Below are 22,819 nucleotides of genomic sequence, written 5' to 3'. Positions count from 1 at the left end.
AAATATCGTTCCTCTATTCATAAATCGCGTTAGAGCCAATTCGCGTTGTCAAAACACGCGTTATAACAGAACTCACTGTACTGTCATATTACTGCATGGGATATGTTAACATTTATTTACAGTTAGTTTGACTCTTATCCTTATTAGTGGGAGGGCAAAATCCTTGGTCCAGCATACTGCTTGTCCCAATGATGCCAGAAAATTGGTTGTAAATCTGTACCGTAATGAGATCTAAGTACAGTACTGTATTTGTGTTATGTGTTTTGCAGAGTGTGGCATCTTTTAGTCCAACTCCACAATGCTCAACATGAGACTGCCCAGGAGGATGATGAAGGACCTTTTGGAGTGGACCTTGATGGCCTGTGGCAGCATCATACCAGTCCATTAGTGGCTTATGGCCTTCATGCTGTACCTCTTCCAGGATGGCAGTCGGTACTTAAAAGTTTATTTTCTTTCTCACTTTTCTATTCCTATTTGTTCCCAATGATAAACTGCCAATAGTCATAAGGTAATTTCTTCAAGAAGCATACTAATAAGTTAAAATTTTCTGTAAGAATTTAATTTTCAAGGTTAATCTGCAACGTATATATTGGAAATTATTTTACATCTGCATGAAAATTTAGGCACCTATAGTTTAGCCTATTTGAATATGCTAAAACTGTGGACATTAAGGATTTTCCAGCTGATTTAAATAATCAGTACATTATTCTGGATGTCTTTTATTTACTATTGGTAATTTGCTGTACATGTAGTATTAGCTAGACTTTGTAATCAGTTATTTTAACAAGTTTATTCTTATGCCTTTTGGTAATCATTGGACAATGTATGAATACTGTATACATTACCGGTACCCTGTATACATCATACAGGTATCCCTTGTTATCCGATTGGGTTGGGTTCCTTGAAAGCCATTTGGATATTGGATATATGGATAGCAAATAATAAAATGTATGGATCAGATCCACCCCCCCCCCCGCAATATATATATATATATGCAAGTAAATCACTGTGGGTGCGCGTGATCCAGGTATATGCTGATAACCACAAGGAAAGAAGAAAACACGAAGTTCCCAAGCTCTTTCGTGTAATTCACATCTTCAGGGGTGAGCACAGACTAAGGAGAAGTACAAAACAAGGTATATATATACAGAGGAGGGTGAGATCAAGTCCACAATGGTCAGGTATTAGGTACCGGGTAATGACCCTACTAATCTTCAAAAAGCCCCGCAGCAGTTGGTAGTCAGGTCAGAGGGTAAGCTGACCCAACCTTCTCACCTGGTTACAAATCTTCTTAATTACAAAATTATCCAGAGTCAAACAGTCAGTATTTTCATCAATGTTTTTACGTGCTTCAAGTTGTGAAGATAAGCAAAGTGCTTTAAACTCACAAACCACCTAGAACTGGCCTTAAATCATTCACAGTGGTTGGCTGCTGAGGTCCCAGTGTTCTAAGCCATTTAACTGCTGAGTCTGTCTAGGTTAATGAGGCCTGAACATTTATATTATAGAGGGTTTTTGGTAACGAAACCCAATTGTCTGTTATCCTTTTATATAGGAACTATTGAGGATACAGTTCCAAAGTGTAGATCACCGTAACTTATCACTGTAAGTATATAATTCAAATGTAATTAACCCATTTATATAATACACCAGTTCCATACTGCAGTGTTCCCACAAAGACATTTTCTCCTTCATGATGATAAAGGTGGACAGAGGGGTGCCACATAACATCTGGTCTTCTATCCACAGCTGGAGAAGATGCTCCATGTTTTTCTTCACAATCATGGGATCACATAACCTGCATGCTCCTGACCACATGATGTTCTTTGCTGCATGCTTCACCTCCTCAGCATGCTTGAATACCATGGCAATGGCAGAAGCAGACACACCTAGTTCTCCCAATCTTAGTTGGGCCTCTCCTGTGTTCATGATATTTTATGATCTCAAACTTGGTTTCAAGAGTCACAGGCTTGCAACTTCTCTTGGCAGTGGTGGGGGGGTAGCAGAGGAATCAGTACTATGCTTGGATGTCATTGTGTACAGATATACAAAGGGATGGCATGAATACACACAGATAAAGAGAGAGCACTTCACTTGCACTGAACAATGAGCGAATGGGACTTTTGGGAGGGGAGTGGGGGTGATGTCATGCATGCACCTTGAGCAAGAGTACATTCCTGTGTATCTAAGAGCCAAAATGGCTAACCCCAGCTGACTCCCAGGCCATGTCAGGTGCACAATTTTAATTTTTGATCAGACCAACACTTGGATAAGCAAATATTGCCTTTGAATAATGAACTAGAGATGTAAGAATAGAATATCCAAATTGCAAATTTTCGGATAGCGTGAGATAGCTACTGTATATTTATATAACTGACATTATATCCAAATTGGAATTTTTATTTTTATTTGATTCTTAAAAAATAAAAAAAATAATAACTATAATTTCTGTCCCCCAGATATGTGATTGGAGTATGGAAGAATTAGATATACTAGTCAAGACAAGTGTTGAGTGGCAGTTAGACTCATCAAATGACAAGTCTATGGATGAGGTAAGCTGTGAGGCACTACAAGCTGAGGATTACACCAAGACAGCTGTACAGTGCCGGGATCAGTGGCAGTATATGGTAAATACCATCAAACATGGTGGATACCAACAGTATAAACACCAGATAGGTATTTTGTACTTACTCCAAAATCAAAATCAAAATTCTCTCAAGAGGAAAGGACTCGAAAATACTTCATGTAAACGAAGAAAAGGTGAGAAACAAAGTTGTCCATTAGATTCTGGCAATGTGAATTCAAATAAAGACAATTTTGCTTCTCAACACTCAAGCCAAATGATGTGCGATAATTTTTCTCCAAAAGAAGGAAAACTAAGAAGAATCACTTCAGCAACTAATAAGGAGACACCAAAATATGCTGATGTCCAAGTAGGGAAGAGCAATCATCAGTACACTGACACTGCTAAAAGCAATAAAATTCGAGTAAAAGTCTTGAGTATCGTGGAAAAAGAAAATTCTAAAGTAATAGAGTGTCAGGCACAGGATGTCAAGCCTGACAGAATTATAAAACTTCACTATCCTGTCACACATCCGATACCTGCTAACATTAAATATATTAATATCCCAAAGATGCTGGTTTATCCCTCTTACACAACACAAGTTCCTCAAGGCTTGCCCCCAGTAAGAATTAGAGATAATAGTAATGTATCGTGTAAGAGCAATTCAGCATTAAATGTAAAAAAACCATGTAATACACTTGCAAAAAGTATTAAGGAAAAGCTCCATATAAAAATACTACACAGACTTGAAGATACTTATAAGAAACCACAAAATATGAGAATTGAATCCTTTGGACCAGTGAAAAAGAATAAGAGAATATTATCTCTGCCTCAGTTGACAAGTAAGAAGGATTCTTCCAAGACAAAACTGAAAATGCTTCGAAGAAGATCTCAGTTACAATTAAAGAAGTCAAGAAAGCTATCACAACTGTTAATTAGAACAAGTCAAAGTGAATCTCCCCAGGGACAGTCAAAATTTTTTACAAAATCTCACCCAAATCTGATAAAGAAGAGACAACAAGAAGCTTCAAATGTATCATTCAGAAAGTTAAACAATTCTAAGATAGAAATAAAAAAATCAAGAAATTGTTCTCAGTTACGACCTAAAACTGAACAAAACCCTTCATTTCAATTACCAACTAAAAATGGATCAAAAGAATCTTGTTTTAAACTATTAAAAGAATCCCATCACCGTGTTAATAATTCACGAAAACGTTGTCATAATGCCGAGTCATTTCTTGATATCTCAGAGAATACAGATGTGGACTGTCTTGTAAGTACTGCAATAAATATGGAAGTTACGGAAAAGAAGAGAGAGAAGGAAGAGGATAAGGGGACAGTAAATAAACCCAAGAAGATAGAAGAGAGGAAGAGAGACCGGCATGAAGAGATGGATGGACCAAGAAGAGATGCAATGAATATTTTAAACCAGTACCATCTCCAGTATGACCAACAAGAAAAACTTCTTGGTATCATACAAGACAACAGCCAGGAGGAGAAATTTGTCTTCAGTCAAGTCATCTCTCTTATTGAAGAAATACATTCTCATTTTGTTTTGTAAGCTATATTTTCATTGTATAAAGGATTGCATTGTGCAGAATCTTTTGTAAATATTTTTTAGTACACTTTACATCTGGATATTATTGTATATTAACTCTTGAATATACATACAATCAAAGAACTTTAACTGAATAAACACAAGTACAAAATTAGGTAATGAAAAGAAGCTTATATGTATGAAAAGAAAAACCAAATAGAATATTCATCTAATAAAAACAGTGCTTCCAATGGTGTACAGGTATGGGACCATTTATCTGGCATGCTTGGGGCCTGTGGGCTACTGGGTAGTTGTTTTTTCTTCAGAATTTAGAGCCAGGCCTAAAATGTAATAAATGTACAATAAAACCTCTGTAACTGCCTGTGAGGACTCTGTTCAGATCAATAGCTTCACCCTAAAAGTGACTTTGAACTGTACACTTGTAACATTAAAACATAAAATTGTAGATTATGTACTTGGGGATGCTGGCCACCTCGATGCTCACCTTAGCAACCAGCCTGGCTGGATTCCTTAGCAATGTTGCTCTATGCCAGGGGTGGGCAAAGTGCAGCCCGCGGGCCACATTTGGCCCGCCAAATTATTTCTGTGGCCCGCCACTGCATTTGGCAACCAGAAAAAAAAATTTCTTATTAATTACAGAAAGGACAATTTTGGAAGTTGGGTGGACATAGCAGCAATACTGGCTCGTCGCTGTTAACCTGTGGCGCGCGAAGTGTGCCACCATTCATGAAGTGGCCCTCCATCAAAAATAATTGCCCACCCCTGCTCTATGCTGTTGACCCTTTGACCTCCAACACTGGCCATATGGCTTTACAGTGAAATCCCACACATATATAAAACTGCAGTATACCTAAGAAAATGATTTCCTTTTTGCACATTCTGTATGCTTGTACCTGAGTAAATAGGTAAAGAAAATTACATGTATCTATTCAAAATTATGAGTTGAAAATACTACATACCTTGTAATAATTATTTCATTTTTTCTACGTTCTGTATGTAGGTCTTTGTGCTTAACCGAGAAAATAAATAGAAAGTTATACAACTGAATATTTACTGTACAGTATTTGAAATTACAAGTTGAAAAATAATCATTACTAATATAGTGTACCTCACAGGTGGAGAGTGGTTAGAAATTTCTCTGCTCGGCCCAGGAAATACTTGGTGCTCTTACAGTACTTTTATACTGTAGCTGGTTTTTGTAGTGTTCAGGATACCAGGACGCCAGATAAACAGTCCCACACATATACAGTATTTTATCCATTTTAATAAGTTGTTGAGAAGCAGAGACTTTGAAACATGAATAATAAAGAAATTAAATATATATGCAAGTTTGATATTTCCTGAGGTGAGAGTTGCTTTAAGTTGGCCAGAGCACTGGTTGTCAACTAACTGGTAGTGGCTCCTTACATGTATGAGATCAGTTTATCTGTTATTTGTAGTAAAGGCAGAGGGGCTGTGTAACTAGTAGGGTTCCCCAGGGATTAGTACTGGGTCCACTCTTGTCATAATCTACATAAATGATCTAGATACTGGGATCAGCAGTGACATAAGCAAGTTTGCAGATGACACCAAAATAGGGCAGCAGATTAATTCAGGGCATGATGCAAATGCACTACAGGAGAATTTAAATAAATTGCAGGAATGGTCAGAAAAATGGCAAATGATATTCAACACCAGCAAGTGCAGCGTACTTAATATTGGAAGAACAAATACTGTCAATGTATACAGCCTTAACAAAATCAATCGAGAGAAGTTGACTTGTGAAAGAGACTTAGGGTTACTTGTAAGCCCGGACCTTCGGCCTAGAAAACAGTGCGTTAATGTTCAAAATAAGGCAAACAGAGTACAGTATTAAGTTTTATATCTAGAAGTGTAAGTATAATAAGAATGTGGAGGTCACATTGCAATTATATCTTGCGTTAGTCAGCTGCATCTCGATTATGCTGTTCAGTTCTGGTGCCCTTATTATAGAATGGATATCAATTCACTGGAGTCGGTGCAGCGAAGAATGACGAATATGATTCCGGGACTTAGAAACCTTCCATATCAAGAAAGATTAAAGAAGCTAAACTTGCATTCCCTAGAAAGACGAAGAGTGCGGGGAGATATGATAGAAGTATTTAAGTGAGTGAAAGGACTCAATAAAGGAGATATATAGATAAAGTTCTTATAATATCCGAGCAGGATAGGACTTGTAGCAACAGATTTAAGTTGGATAAGTTTTGGTTTAGGAGGGAGAAGGAAGAAACTGGCTGGAAAGTTTTAAAAGGAGGCAAGATAGATTCATGAACGATAGCGAGTGGTAGTAACTCTCGACAGGAGCTGCCATGCACAGGCCAACCGGCCTATTGCAGACTCCTTATTTTCTTATGTTCTTATTTAAAGATATGTGAAATATATTTTAATATATAACTTATGACAAATTTTCTCTTATGCTTGTATAGGGTGTTGTGCTTAAATGGAACCGGAACTGGTTTAGAATTAGTAAGGATCAGGAAATAAAGAGTATTTATTTATTTTTTAACATTTTCAAATTTTCTAACCTTACTCTAACACCCAGTATAAACAAATAAACTGACTTATTTCCTAATCTAAACAACACCCAGTATAAACAAATTAATCCTCTATTTCCTAATGCTAACCCAACCAGTTTGGTTTCATTTATATGGCACACCCTAGAAAAGTTGGTGAATGACATTAACCCCTGTGCTTCGGGCTATGGTCGGCACCCCACCCCTACCACACGGGTGTATTAGGGAACATTTATAAAACAAATAATATGCAAATCTAATCGTGCAAACTGGTCATGCTTGATATAAACAGGAAATAAATTAACGTCCGGCTCTTGTATTAACAAACAACATTACAAAACCTATTAATTAACTTATTATATTAACAATAACATTGGGCAAAGCTTTAAGATGTATATAAAATGCTAGATATGCCTCTTTAAGTACTCATGACATAACACTAGCTGGTACTGACCTGCGCATATAAGATGCTGGGCGTCATTGATGGCGATGGCCAGCGTCTCACGCCGACTAGGCCTACAGGTGCTAATGCTTACAAATCACCATATCTTTATTCTGGCCCCCACACATACACTTTCTTCTATATAGTTACTTTATGCCTTATTCTGTATGTATGCTACATTCCCCCACACTTTGCAATTGTTTAACATGTTCAAAAAATTCACAAACCATTACACTGTTCGTCACATGGGGTAACTATGTGTATTAAGCTCACACCAAGGTACATAAGATATTTTTCTTGGAGTATAGTTTATGGGTCACTTCCAACACTTCACTTATGTCTGATACATTCATCCTTTTCCCAAATCATTGTTCTCATATATTTTCATCTGATACCTTAGGTAACCATGTTTACTAATCGTACACAGACGTAAATACCATGACCTTCAGACACGGTCACACTTATCCATTATAATCACTAGTCCGTATCAATTGAGCACTTCCTAATCAACTTATAGGTACCTTGAGTTCTCCGTTAATACTATCAGTATACTGTACATACTTAAGATTTTATGCATGGACACTGGTATGATTCGTATAAAACAACATACAGCATATGAATTACCCCTTCCAAATGTTTATGTTTTCTGTGGCGCTACCCACTAGCATGGTGAGTTTGAACGTTATGTACAGTCGGAAACCATAATCTCTAGCCCACCTGGGTCGGTGCTGGAGGTTAGTACAGCGTCCTTTCTGGATGGGGACCCACTCTAACTATCAAGAGGACTGTGTGTTCGTGTGTGTGTTACCTCGTGATAGTTAGAGTGGGCCCCCCATCCAGAAAGGACGCTGTACTGTACTAACCTCCAGCACCGACCCAACTGGGCGAGAGATTATGGTTTCCGACTGTAACTGCAATATGAATCAAAAGAGAATATAGAGACCAATACTAATGTACACAGTAGAATGTGACGTGACCCGAAACTTTATGGAATAACATCAGGTGTGATAGAATGGTATTTGGGAGAAAGTAGTTTGACTGTGTTAAAATATTATTTAGGATGTTTCAATTGCTGGTAGCCCCAGCTCAAGGAAGAGAGAAAGGAAGAAAATTGAACTCCCCTTAAAACCTATTATTTTCTTCGTGGCATCCAATTGAGGTGCGACATCATAAAGAATGTTTTGGTATTACTGTAGAAGGTGTCCCTTACATTTTATAAAATCTTATAATTTGTAAGGGCAAAATAAGCCATAATTCTGAAAGTTGTTACTGAAGTTGAAAGTTGTAGCCAAAGGATATAAACTTACCTGTGAATAGTGAGGTGTAGCAAACAAATGATGGTGTGAAAAAAAAAAGTATTAATGTAAATTTAATGGAAAAGTATCATCAGATAACACACTGGGTGGGAACTGTTATTTAAAAGTCCCTTTCTTCATCAATGATATGCTTGAGGGCAAACTTGAAGAGCTGTGTATTAGCTGCCTGAAGTTGGTTGATACTGCTCTGATGATCATTACTGAGCTCTGACATTCCCTCTCCTCCTGTATTTTGTAGGGCACTGAAGAAAGGGTGGATTAATAAATAAAAGCTAAAATTATTCCCTAATGGCCAATAAGCATTATTAATTTTTCTACTAATTTACATACCTATAAACCAACCAAAGAAACAGGAGACAACCTTAAAGATAAAATTTTATACAGGAATACCTTGATATTTGCAACTGACATTTTAACACTCCTGTTTGATATTGGCACACACAAAAAAATAAAAATAAAAATACAGTACCCTACAGTAATACAGTATTTCAAACCAGGCAGGTTAGCTATAGCTATCATATTCCACTGTAAAGCCTGCTTCACATAAGCATGTTTTTTCCGCACATGAGGACCTGCACGGTTCAGAAATTAATGAAGTTCAATGGGACTATTCACAAGAAGCACGCACACGAAAATTCATGCGACAGATATCCTCACCCTTCTCTTGTACCTGTACTTTCAAACCGCGGTGTGGGGTAAAAAGAAAAGAAAAAAGGCTGAGCATTCTAGAATTCTTCATATGGTAATGGTAAATGCTAGTTTAAATGTTTACTCTAATTTACAGATGTTGTACACACACACACACACTCACAGTGTTCTTTTGTATTGTTTTTATGGTATTGTAGTTATTTTAATGCATAATGTGGAGTGTACCTGAACATCGAAAAATATGTTGCTATTAAATATGAAGAGCATGGGTGTGTATTTGTGGACTTGGCATGTCACCAATTTACATCATACATTTGTGACTGGCATTTACTGAGATCAATACAAAAAGTCATCAAAAACATGCATGCACATACAAACTTTTCAAATCACAGTGGAAAAGGTAAGCACCAAAAATATGAAAGATGGGAACTTGATGAAAAAGGAACACAGGGTGGATGATATGTATACAGGTATGAAAGTGAATTTACAGAACAATAAACTAAGTGTTTATTGAATGAGAGAGTTCAAGATATGACAATTCACAAAATTTTGCAACGTAACCAGGATACAGCTCCCCCCCGACTTATGACGGGGTTAGGGACCCAAATCCAGGTCGTAAGTCGAAAATGATTAAATAATACATAGAAAATCTAAAATGGGTCTCTTTTTCTTCTCAGCACCACTAAACTCTCACTTTTAAGCTTGCCAGCCATTTTAAAGTGAATTACAAACGAAAATTTTGTCAGTACACAGAGCAATCACTGACGTTGGGACTCGAAAATACGTAATTTGCAAAATTTTGGTACGACTGAGGCGGTCGTATGTCCGGGTGGTCATAAGTCGAGTAGGTCGTAAGTCGGGGAGGAGCTGTACTACCAATGAGTGCCACAATATGTTGCAAAGGAGTGCCACAATATGTTGCAAAGTGATCAAGGAACTGTACTACTTTTCTTGGGAGGAAAAAAAAAAAAAAAACACTTTCTGGTTTACTAACTGATGCATTAAATTTATACTGAAAATATGGCATTCTTAAGATATCGATAGCAGGTGTCCTCACCTTAATCCTGATGAAAAATTAAACAAATCAAATTGTTGGTGATGCTCCTTTCCCCGTCCTCGAATTGGTACAATTATGGGTGCATCTAATGGGGAAGAATGGTCTTGACTGAATGGGGCAATAATCTCCTTTGAGTCTACTTCTGTAGCTGTTAGAGCCTGTTGAAGAATATGCCACAATAGCATTAGATAATAAACACATGAAACACAGAAGGAAAGTATTGTACTTATAAGGACAAAATAATATAATGAAGAAAAAAGAGAAAATGCAAGTAACTGATATCATATTTCTGATGATACACTTATGAATTTTATCTAAAAATGCAGTACAAAAAAAAAATATCTAAATACTAAAGAAAAAACAATGTTATTAAGACTGATTATGTAACTAACCTCTCTATGAATGTGCAACAAGGACAAGTTAGTGATGGGCCCACGGCCATTATGGACTACCCTCTGTAAAGCCAAGTGTGGATCATGAGCTTTGGTATTTCCAATAAATCCTGCAGCCTTATTGATGACAGACCACACCTTAACTTCACCGTCATCTCCCCCAGAGACAATACGATTACCAGAGGCTGTAACAGCTAAACATCGCACAGGTTTTGGGTGGCATTCAACTCCCTTACTACTCACCTGAAAATACAAGAAATAATATCTTAATTCAATCATATGATATTTCATTAATTACTTGGGTTAAAATAATTGGACAATGATAAATATACAGTAGAATAAATTACCCAAACATTTGTCATTGTTTAATCATATTCTTGCCATCATGAACATAAGTGCACTCACATTTCCATTTCATACACTAAGATTACTGTACTGAGGTTATAATGCAGTCCTGATGCAAATGCTTTAAAAACATTTAAGGTAATATAGGTTTTCCATTACTTAACACTTAATAAAGTTGACCTCATTAATGACTACTGTACACAAACGATCCACAGAAGTAGTTTACATATATGAACTAACACTTGCCCCTCCCTCACACTAATCTTCCCCAAAGGAAAGGGCAGGTGTTTCTGCTCCTCCCTCACACTAGTTCTTAAATTCCACCACATTTCAGAACCACCATGGAAATTTTTACACTCCCATCAACAGGTGTTACAGGTTGACAATCCTTTGCCCAAGTGGAAGAATGACAGATCTAGAAATGCCTGCAAAAGAAAATACCACATGTGGAAGAAATACTGAGCACAGGGCATTAAGCAGATTACATAGTATCCCTGTATGTGTATACAAAAGTCTTAAATGTGGCCAGTCGGGAAATTAGATCAGCCAAACAGCACTTTAAGATGAAACTAGCCCAAAATATTAATGAAGATTCCAAGTCCTTTTATACATATGCCAGGAGTAAAATCAAAAGCAAGGATACTGTCGGCCCTCTAAAGGACAAAAACAATGTGGCTCTGGAGGATAACAGACAAACAGCTAATACCTGTACCTTAAATGAATACTTTGCATCAGTATTCATGCAAGAGATGATGGATAACATGCCAATACCTAAGAGTATGTATACCTCAGGGGTGGAATTAAATTAAGAGACACTTAAATCCCAGGTGACGTAAGACCCGCTGAACCCCCACACGGGTATATTTCTGGGCTTATTCCACTCTATATAAATGATGTCGTTTAGAAATAAAGAAAATTATAGTATAAAACTATTAAATAAGAAAAATGAAGAGCATGGGTGTGTATGTGTCGGAAGTGAACGGGTGTGTAGGTGATGGCTAAGTGCATGGCTAACTCACCAGTCAGGCTGCTGCGTTTAGTATTACATTACTTGTAATGAAACTATAAAAGTTGTGGGAAAAATCATTATAATACTGTACTCTGATGTGGGATAGAAATATGGAAACTATTACATAAAATTATAAAATAAGAAAAAAGAAGAGCTATAGGGGAAGACTGAGCACAGTCTTATCAACACATCACAACAAGGTTTCATGGAAAGAAAGTCCTGCCTGAAAAACTTACATGGATCAAGGCTTACCAGTGGATGTGTTGCTTTGTACATGGATTTCTCCAAGGAGTTTGACAACATCCCACATGCATGACTAGCTTCTAAGATCCAGGCACATGGCATCACAGGCAAGATTTTTATGTAGATTAACAACTGATTTAAAGACAGGCAACAAAGAGTGGTAATAAATGGAATATATTCTGAATGGAAAAAGATTTTAGTAGAGTAGTACAAGAGCCACATTATCAAGTTTGCAGATGACATAAAGAAGTTTGGGAAGATAGCAAGTCAAGACGATGTTGCAACAATGCAGAAAGACCTGCATGAACTGTTCAAATGGTCTCGAGACTGACAAATGCTCTTAAACATTACAAAATGCAAGACTCTACCCATGGGATACAACAACCGTAATCACAATCATTCTGTTAATAACGCCTTCCTGGATACTGTCAATAAGAAAGATATAGGCATTGTGATAGATCATTCACTGAAAGCAGCACAACAAGTGAGAGCAGCAATGAGAAAAGCAAACTGAGATTTGGGAATTATAAAGTGCCTTTACTTGAATACAAAGAAAGGAAAATGCTCCTTCAACTGTACAAATTTCACTTATGGATTACTGTAAACAGGCATGGAAACCCTACTTCCACAAAGACCTAACATCCCTAGAAAGGGTGCAAAACAGAGTGACTAAGATGATTCCGGAACTATGTCATCTCGATTACCCAAGTAGAATGAGACACTCAAGACTAACAACCCTTCAGAGAAGAAACAATTGGGCAGATCTCATTGAAACTTTCAAAATCCTGAAAGGGATGGAAAACTTGAACCATCTATTTGTGACATCATGCACGAATACCTCGAGGGGACATAATTACAGACTTGCCAAGTTATCATGCAGAATGAACATAAGGAAATATTTCTTCACACAGAGGGTGGTAGACCAATGGAATGGTCTACTAGCCCAAGCTGTGGAATCAAGAACAGTACTTGGCTTCAAAATAGCCCTTGACAAAGTAATCAAGAATAATGGAGGGATCCTACAAAAGCTATTGGCCCCGTTCCCTCAGCTTGACCACCTTTAGTGGATAGCTATAAGGTAAATAAGACAAATAGGGTATCGGCTACTAATTTTGACATTTTCACAATAAAATAAAAGCCCAAAAGCACAAAATAAACAAAAATACTGAATATGAATAAGGCTAGTGTGTCTGGCTGCAAACAGCATTGACAAACAATGGTCGGGTGCATTTGGCTTCAGTTCAAGTTAGGTGGGTGACCAACTTCACTTGGCGAGTTTACCTGCACCTTCAAGAATTTTCTTAGGTTTTCAGAATTTTATGGTTTGGGGAATTTCGGATAAAGGACCTGTATAGCACCAATTGTATATTGTACTAAAATGCACAATTAAACAATCCTGGGACTGAATTACTTTTTCAATTTACAAGACAGGTATACGATGTAATTATTATGAAGATCATCACACAACCTGGTACAGTCTATCAATGTGCATTAAATTAAATTATTATACTCTATACAGTACGTGTGTTAAAGTTTTTATAAATTTTTATGTACAAATACAGGTATACTGTACATGCAGTATTTGGCAGATAGATGGGACTACAGTAATCTCAATATTCCATCACAAGAATTGCAAAATATTGTACTAAGATTTTACTGTATTAAGACACATATTAATGTTAATCAACTGCTACTCAAATTGGCCTCTGTCCTAGTAGGCCCATGATTAGGTTAAGTTAGATTAGTGTTTATTAGGAATTGAGTCAATAAAGCCAGTCACCTGTTTATCTACGAAGGAAAAACCAACTTCTTATGCTTTAGCTCCACTTACTTGAACATCCCCATGAGGAGGAGCTGGTAACAGGTTCACTACATTAACAGTACCATCAGAGTGACCCAAAAATATTTGTGATCCTAAGCTGTTACAAGCCACAGTGGTTACATCACTAGCAGTAACAAGGTTGTACATGGAACGTCCAGTCAACAAATCAAACAGTCGAGCAGTATGATCCAATGATGATGACACCAGGAATCCCTTCATGCCTGATAATGGCATGGCCAGGCCTGTTACCTATAAAGACCAAGAGTACATAACATGATTAGATAGAGGAACTACATGAAGCTGATGGCAAAACACTGTAATAATTATTTACAATAGGTACAAAGTTCAAATTACAATTCAAGTAACTTATGCCCTTGTGATCATAGTACAGGTTGCAATATTCTTAAGACTGAAAATCAGTTTTTCCAACATGGCTATGAAAAATTCAAATTTCTTAAAAAATAAAAAAATTACTCTAAATCAGTAATCCCTTCATAGTACAGACCCCCTCAAGAATTACATAAAACCTTTTCAACTTTTATAACAATTTGTGAGATTTACCTTATCAGAATGTTGACCAAGGATGAAATGTGGTTGCACCTGAGGAGCATCATGTTTATGCAAGGCTTCAATAAAGCTGGCCAAGCTCCAAAGATAGACAAACCCATCCTCTCCTCCAGAGGCAAAGTAGTTACCACATGGAGTAAATATCAGTTGGGTGATTGGCTGATAATGACGGGTGGAAACCCCAATCAGGCGACCAGATAATAACTTGTATACGTACAATTTTTCCTTAATACCTGAAACAAATATAATCACAATAAAAAATTCAAACTACACATATTTTTATCCATTTTCATGATTTAAGTCATGAAAATGTTAGCAATACAAATACATATCTGTACTAAGTGGTTTATTGGATATATGAGTATGGCTTGTTGAGAAACAGATGGAAAGTAAACAGGTATACTACTTGTATATCAATGACTGAAAAAATTTTCTTTTGAAAATGAAGCAAGATGTACAGGCACAGCCACAAGTCCTGTGCCAGGAAGTTTTGGCTAACTCAGTTATGTGGCAACATCAGACACACACACATGACGTATGTGAACAATCCATTATATGGCGTCTCTATGAACTACACAAATTACTGACGATCAATAGTAAAATGGTAGAGTGTATTTTATACTGTATTACTTTTAACAACATTACCAGTGATATTGGTCACTGTCAGTCAGTAGCTAAAACACAATGCCTCAATCACTTTTGTTTACCTCACCACACTTATGAGTTTTAATGTAATACAGTACTTGTAACCATGTAAAGCAACCGTGCTGCCATGCATAAAGAAAGGACATGAAATGTTTGTGGTGAACATTTACCGTTTCATGTCATATTACATATAAGTATGATGATAGGAATATAAAATGTTATGTCTTAGAAGAAATAAATTACTTATATGTTACAAACACACTTTTAATAAAAAAAGATCACACATTGTGTCTGCTAGACACCTGAATAATGGGAACAAGCCAATTTAGAGCGCATCTATATGCTCCACCACTTATCGGTGATATTACTCTTATGTGAGTACGGGTAGGACAGATATTATATAAAACTATATTCATACAAGAGAGGTTCATAATGGAGACTGGTGGTGGTCGGTATACAGGGGCAGATCCAGTAATATCAAAAGAGGGGGTCCAAGAAGTTGTGGGTGGGGAAACATGGTGAACCCACCCAGCTGAGGGGATGTTGGAGGGCAATGTAAGCACCCCGAGAATTTTTTTTTAAATGTAACCAATATCATGGGCATTTTGAGGCCATTTTGAAGCCATGTGCACTTGACATTAGGAGATATTGTGAGGTAAATAATAATTACTTTTTGCGATACAAAAATGCCAGAGTACAATACTGCATTAAATAAAAATTTATTCTAATTTTCTCATGAAAAGGGGCGTCTGTACCCCCAGGACCCCCATGGTACATTATCCCTCTTCTATTAGTTTTACTGAAGTTATTAATAGTTTATTGTACAGTAATATGGAAATAACAATTCTAGGGACAATTAATGCCATTCACTTCAACCTTTAGCTTATCTGAGGTTGTAACGTGGTCATACAGCATCTGGTCAGTCATCCACCAACTGCTGTACAACCATGGGAGACCAACACTATAATATCTCCAAGAGAGGGATATTCATCTGCATGCGTAATGCCAGGTTAAGTATCAACAATATCGCAAGGCAGATTGGAATCTCGAGATCGACAATGCGGTGTTGGTACAGCGCTTTGAAGTATCTGGTAATTTAACAGATCTTCCCAGATCAGGACGGCCTAGAATGAGCAGAGTAGCAGACGATGCGAGGATTGTGGCAAACATTCACGACCATCCTTTCACCAATGCGGTGGGCATGGCGGAGTGGCTGCCCTTGGAGGTCTCGGCTAGGACAGTTAGCCAATGACTCCATGGAATTGGGATCCACCACTGGGTCTCTCTCCTGTCAATGAAAGGCTAGAGCAACACCAGGTTAGAGGACTGATCATTATATGGGAGGAGGACATAGACTTCTGAGCAACCACTGCCGTTCTCAGTGCTGGAGACCTGATAACACCCATTACGACCAGCAGTATGTTTATCAAGAAGCCAGGAGTGGTCACATGACCGTAAACATGTGGGGCTAGATCAACCTTAACAGCATGGGCGAGTTGGAGGAGATAATATGTTTTTTCCTTCTACTGTATTTGTGTTTTAAATATAAAGATGTACTGTATACATTTTCCTTAGAGGTAACATGTTTTCTTCCTATCCTCTTGGGAAACATCTTTATTTCACAAAATATTTAATACTCAACTCGACTTAAAGTGATGTAACATAGTTACTCGAACCAATGTTACCAATTGGAACGTAGTGCACACTCCCAAAGAAAGCAACGCTTCAGCGGTATGTATGTGTGTGTCCGTCAGTCAGGGGGGAGTGTCCACATCGTGTTTTCTGTTCTCTTCCAAACTGCCACAGAACCCTGTAATATGTAAAGTTAATATCTCAAATGTGGCATTTGATTATACTAAAAATGGTAGTAAGATTGTCAACAAAATGTGACACTGATGAGTAGAACGAGAGGAAAAATTTACTTGAGAACCTCACTCCTGCTGCCTGGAGCCATCACTAGCCCTCTCCCCTATCAGGAACCCTCTCAGCTATGACTTGAAATAAAGTATCTATGCAACACTTTTTATACCTGTCCTCTTGACACTCACATAAGACAACTCATATCATCGATACATGGTGTAGTTCAAAGAGGGTGTGCATATACACACCATAGAATGGATTGTTCACATGATTAAGGTGTCTAGCAGACGGTGTAGTTCAGCGTGTGTGTGGGGAGGCCTTTCGTTTGTGCTCCCAAATACATTGGTTCTCGTCATTTAATTTAGGTCAAAATAAATATTAATGGTACTCATTGGTTTGTTCCTGACAATGCTGGCAACATGTTCTAGGCATGAAATGCACCCTTTAAACCAGGGTGGTGCTTAAATTATGGGCCCTGTAGTTCCACCATGTGCGTTCGTGTGTGTCTCCGACGTTATCACATAACCAGGTTAGCCAAAACTGCCTGGCACAGGACTTTTGACCAGGACTGTACCAAGAGCCCATTAACAGCCACTACCAGGGAGCTTGTATTACAGAGCAAAAGAACACCACTATCCACACACAAGCAGCTGGGCTCTCTCCTGATAGAATCAGGAGTCAAATTCTCAATTCAGTGGTTGTTTATTTGACTAATGGGACTTCATTTCAGTGGCAGAAACTGAGAATGGTTCACAGATCTCAACATCCCTCTAACTATATGTGCTTCCACTGTAAACCTCATCAGGTTCTATCAATTATAAACCTTCAGGAAGAAGCAAGGGAATCCAGGTCACTAATTTTCTTTCCTCAGCTGTAAAAAAGGATTTAAAATTTCTTTCCTTCAGTCATGGCCTACAAGCAAAGGGGGTGGAGTGAGAGGTAAGAAGGAGCATGTAACCCTCCATGGAATTTCCATATTTTATTTTGACAATGGTAAATGCGCCAGTGCCCAAAGGGGTTTACATCTTAAAAATACAGTTGTGCTTCAGAGACAAATCATCTGGATCTGACAGTAGTCTTGTGGTATGTACCCAACTGGAAAAAAAAATCTGCAAATACCCATACCTACTGTACAGGTCTTCATGGGAGATCTGCCATATCTAAATCAGCTTAGGAATGAGAGGAGGAAGTCTTTCATCAGAAGAACCAATTGAATGCAACACAAATTCGGAGGCATCCATACCATAGGATTACCTTTGTTTGACTTTCTATCAATATGCTACTTATAGCAATAGGATCTGGATTATGAATTATCACTGCAGTTTGACACAGTTGGTGTGCCAAGTGTTAACACTATTTATGTACAGTCACCTGCACTTATACCTGGTACAGTGGCTGGCGCATTTTGCAAGATGTGGTAACTCTGTGGAATAATTATCTAGCATTCTTAGTCTGGCTACTATTGCGAGGTTCCTAAGGGCCATTCCGGAAGTTTTCACATGAAGTAAACAAACACAGAGATGCCACATCTCCCAAAACATGCCAGCCATTATACCAGGAAAAGTGCAGGCAACTGTACATACTAATGTGAAACGATAAGACCATTTTCCATTAAAAAAAATACTGATCTTTCCCACATACATATAAATACTGTATAATATTGCACACAACCATATTTTACACATACAGTGATCCCTTGGTCAATGAACGCCTCGGTTAACGAAATTTCGGTTAACGAATTCCCTTCCATAAGAATCTTCAACTCGGTTAATGAAAAAAATTCGGTTAACGAATTCCTTACGAATTCTCTCAACATGTTTTCGCCAGCTCACCAGCTGGAGTATTAGTCCGCCAATACAGTAATCGGTTTTAGGGCTTAAATTCGTTACCATTTGAGTAAATATCAAGAAGGTTGTACTATTCAATAATTTTCCAAGTCTTATATTAAAATTTTTAGTCATTTAACAATTATTTAACATAATTGAAGTACAGGGAACTACTGTAGTTTTTAGCGCGCCAAACAGTCACTTGACTCACCCAGAATGGCGTCAGTTTGTGTCTCTGCTCAGTGGAGGAAGCATCTTGCTTGAGACTCTCTTGAACATAAACTATTTTTACATTTTTACAGTACAATTATTGGTCATTCTGAAATTTATTTTACATATTGACAATATATAGTGCAGTGTTGATTTAAAGAAAATAATCTTGAATTACACTACGTGAACTTAAAATTTTATGGGTGAAATGGCAGCATGAAGCAGGGGGTGACTTCTCTTCCACCCCACTTCCTTTTCTTCTCCCTTCTCCTCCACCCCTACTTCTAATTCCCATCATCATCAACCAGGAGCCTTCTACATACACACCTCAAAGTAAGTGTACTTTACTGCATTTATTTTTAGTTTGTATGTAATTTTCGGTGAGCTGGAACCAATTACCCAAAATCCCATTGAAACAATGGTTTCGGTTAACGAACGACCTTCTGGAACGAATTGTGTTCGTTAACTGAGGGACCACTGTACTGACATACAGTATACACTTTCAAACACAAACACTTGGTCCACAGACTACAAAATAACAAAATACTATACTATATACAGTAAATAGGTAATGACGAACTATAGAATTGTTTTGTAAGTGTAAAATGTTTATGTAGTATTAATATTGTATATAAAACACCTACACAGTACAGAAGTTCTTCATTATTATGCAATCTGATACAGGTTGGGTATCCTTTATCCGAAATGCTTGGGGCCTTAAGGGTCTCGGATTTGGGAATACCTATATCCTGTTTACAGAACCTGTATAATGCAGTAGCTCACCCAGCAGGGATGGGGCCGAAGTCTATGCACAAAATTCATTTATATTTCATTTACAGCATATGGATACATACATTTTGCAGGTAGTTTTATGAAAAATAATTTAATCATTTTGGATACAAAATATATGATAAGATGTATACTTAAGACCCAGAAAGGTAAGCAATTATTACCAACTGTTTGGCATCGCCATGACGCCTGATACTGAGGCGCTAAGCAGCCTGTGTCTTACCTTCATTCATTACACATACATACTTACCCCAGTAAAAATTATGATATATGCCATATTCAGTGTATCATCTACCATAAATATAATGAAATACTTTCGGATTTCACAGCGTTTGGGACTTGGGAATTTTGGATAAGGGATACCCAACCTGTATGATGAAATTACATCAACGTAACAAATGAATACAAGACTGTTTTTTTTTTCAACACGGGCATATGTGGCTTCTGTACCATAAACTTGCCTAATGCTCCCAAGGTGAGTTGCCAATACATTGTCATTAATTACAACCTAATCTACACAAAGTCTTGGGCCCCAATTCTTTCCTGCAGTATCATATCTCCAGTTATATATTGGTCATCGATGATTAAGTAGGTTTTCTTTTACACATTATTTCAAGATGCCTAAAACTTTTCATGATTCCATCCACATGTATTTTGTAAAAAAAAAGACTTAAGGACAGGAGGAGGAATACATGTGAGATGGTGTCTTCAATGATAATGGTAATATGGATATATTTTTGGAGTGAGAAGACTCTGCATAACACAATATAGACTAAACAGGCACAGACAAAAGTTATTAATTTCCAGGATTTATGGAATGTGCATAAAACATTCCTTAGTTTGCCACTACGTATCTTTCTATATAGTAGTAAAAGATGATGCAGCAAATGAGCCCTGAGATGCCTAAATTTATCTAACCTAAACATCAATACTGAGGCTCAGTCCTGGTGCCCCATTATTATTGGTCTGGTTAGATTGGTGTATAAGGACTGGGGCCCATTTGATCAGTAAACAACCATAGATGTACAATAAATACTAACCAATGATACAGTATTTAGGCCCTGTGGAATTAACTGCCATTGCATCAACTCTTCCTGGGACAACAAGCCTTATCTGTAGTGCCTCATGATGGTGGATGGCCCAAGCCTGTAGGAAAGGTTTATCCCTCTGAGCAGTCACTATATGAGCTCCCTTTCCTGCAAAATACAATATGTACTGTATATAAATATGTTTTATAATACATAATGGAAGCAGAAAAAAATGCATGTTAATTGCTATGGTGTTCCCCTCTGATTTATCCATGTCAATTCAATCCTCACATCAGCAATAACAGCAGCACATCAACGAGTATATTGCTGTACACTAACTCTCAACATCATACATTTCCATCATATATGCACTCTGCTTCTTCTAAGATAACCACTGCCCTTCCACCCTCTACCTCCCTCGTCCCAGTCTTCCATCTCTTCCTCAATCATTTCATGTCTTTCTTTTCTACCCATTACTCTTGAATTATCCCTCTTTTTCTTTATCTTTCATTTCACATTCTCCTAATTATTGTACTGTACAGTATATCTATATCATCTAAGCAAACCCTCCTGCCTTTAGGTTCAACTCTCTGTGCATTTCAACCACAGTACGGTATTGTACCTGAGTTCTTGTACTTTGCATTCTACCCACATAACATACCTTTCAAATACATCAATTCTACTGTAAAAGAAAAACACTCTTGACTACTTACCTACCAAGCATAATGTAGAGCGTGCAACAGGGAGTCCTCGGTAACTCTTCAGCTGAGTTCCAGTTGCACCATCATAAACCTACAAAATTTAAGCATTACTAATGTTTTGTAAAGGACTTTAAGAAGTCAATTACATGGCATTTGATTATTTCAATATCCATAACTCTGTTAGTGAACATATAAAAAAAAAAAATATATATATATATATATATATATATATATATATATATATATATATATATATATATATATATATATATATTACATTCCGTGTTTCCACGTTTACGCGGTACCCTGCCGGAACCCGGGATGCTCACATTCCGCGGTGCGTGTACCCCTTTACGCGGAGAGCGGCTGGCGAGCCGCGCCATTTTTGGATCCAAACCTCCCGCCATCCGCCATGTTGTGTAAGCGGCGCAAGCAGGGTGCGCACAAGGTCGCCCAGTCATCAAAACATTACCGAATTCTTCACTCGCCACCCACCACAGCCGGCCCAAGTCAGTGATAGTGATAATTATAGTGAGGATATGGACTTATATGGACTTTGAGGGGTTTGACAAAGAGGCCCTGCAAGCCTCTGTGGTGGATAGTGATACAATTGATACAGGTGCGGACCAATAATCTGCCCTCTGCCTCGGAACCAACCCCCCATCCCCGCGTGCCCAGCCATCTTTTCTACTAATGTAAGTGTTAAAAAACCTAATATTATTGATATTTCTCTTAATTAATTGTGTGTGCATACCATCATAAATTAAGAAGTTATTTTACTACAACATAGTTGTGTGTCACAAAAAGTGGAGTTTGGGGTCGTCTGCCCTACGGGTATTTCAATTCAATCCTAGCTATGTTATGTTGTTCACTTTACGCTTCACTTTCCGCGGGTACCCCTGTGGCTGTATTAACCGCAAAGTGAGGGTTGATTGTATATATATATATATATATATATATATATATATATATATATATATATATATATATATATATATATATATATATATATATATATATATATATATATATATATATATATATATATATATATATATATATATATATATATATATATATATATATATATATATATTCGATAAAATCACACGGGAAAATGTAAACAACGGAGTACCTTAGCTTTCGTCTTTATTCAAGACATCTTCAGAGGCAACTAGATTACATGGACAGAGAGAGGCTTAAATATACAGGGTGACCTAAAAACATGAGGTCAGGTCATAATGATGACATCCACTAATCCCCACAC

General features: G+C 37.4%; 2 protein-coding genes across 8 annotated transcripts in view; one reads left to right on the top strand and one right to left on the bottom strand.

Moving 5' to 3' along the window:
* LOC121876307 overlaps positions 1-5,442 on the top strand; it is a 38,689-nt gene extending 33,247 nt beyond the window's left edge. For both annotated transcript variants that reach the window (XM_042381358.1, XM_042381359.1), the window contains exons 22-23: positions 270-432; positions 2,460-5,442. In XM_042381358.1, the coding sequence (XP_042237292.1) occupies positions 270-432; positions 2,460-4,124 (1,828 nt within the window). In that variant the 3' untranslated portion in view covers positions 4,125-5,442. The remainder of the gene's footprint in view (positions 1-269; positions 433-2,459) is intronic.
* Positions 1-22,819, bottom strand: part of LOC121876308 (WD repeat-containing protein 18-like) — a 31,608-nt gene that overhangs the window by 1,912 nt on the left and 6,877 nt on the right. For 3 of the 6 annotated variants that reach the window (XM_042381361.1, XM_042381362.1, XM_042381360.1), the window contains exons 3-9: positions 21,565-21,643; positions 20,864-21,019; positions 14,488-14,726; positions 13,936-14,175; positions 10,508-10,750; positions 10,116-10,273; positions 6,953-8,652 (exon numbers count right to left, since the gene is read on the bottom strand). In XM_042381361.1, the coding sequence (XP_042237295.1) occupies positions 8,511-8,652; positions 10,116-10,273; positions 10,508-10,750; positions 13,936-14,175; positions 14,488-14,726; positions 20,864-21,019; positions 21,565-21,643 (1,257 nt within the window). In that variant the 3' untranslated portion in view covers positions 6,953-8,510. Of the gene's footprint in view, positions 1-6,952; positions 8,653-10,115; positions 10,274-10,507; positions 10,751-13,935; positions 14,176-14,487; positions 14,727-20,863; positions 21,020-21,564; positions 21,644-22,819 lie in introns of those variants that run through there. The other 3 variants (XR_006090749.1, XR_006090750.1, XM_042381363.1) reach the window with 3 other exon arrangements.

Source organism: Homarus americanus, unplaced genomic scaffold (genome assembly GCF_018991925.1).
Source record: "Homarus americanus isolate GMGI-L3 unplaced genomic scaffold, GMGI_Hamer_2.0 scaffold34921, whole genome shotgun sequence".
NCBI classification, from domain to species: domain Eukaryota; kingdom Metazoa; phylum Arthropoda; class Malacostraca; order Decapoda; family Nephropidae; genus Homarus; species Homarus americanus.
This window is presented reverse-complemented; position numbering and strand designations above follow the sequence as displayed.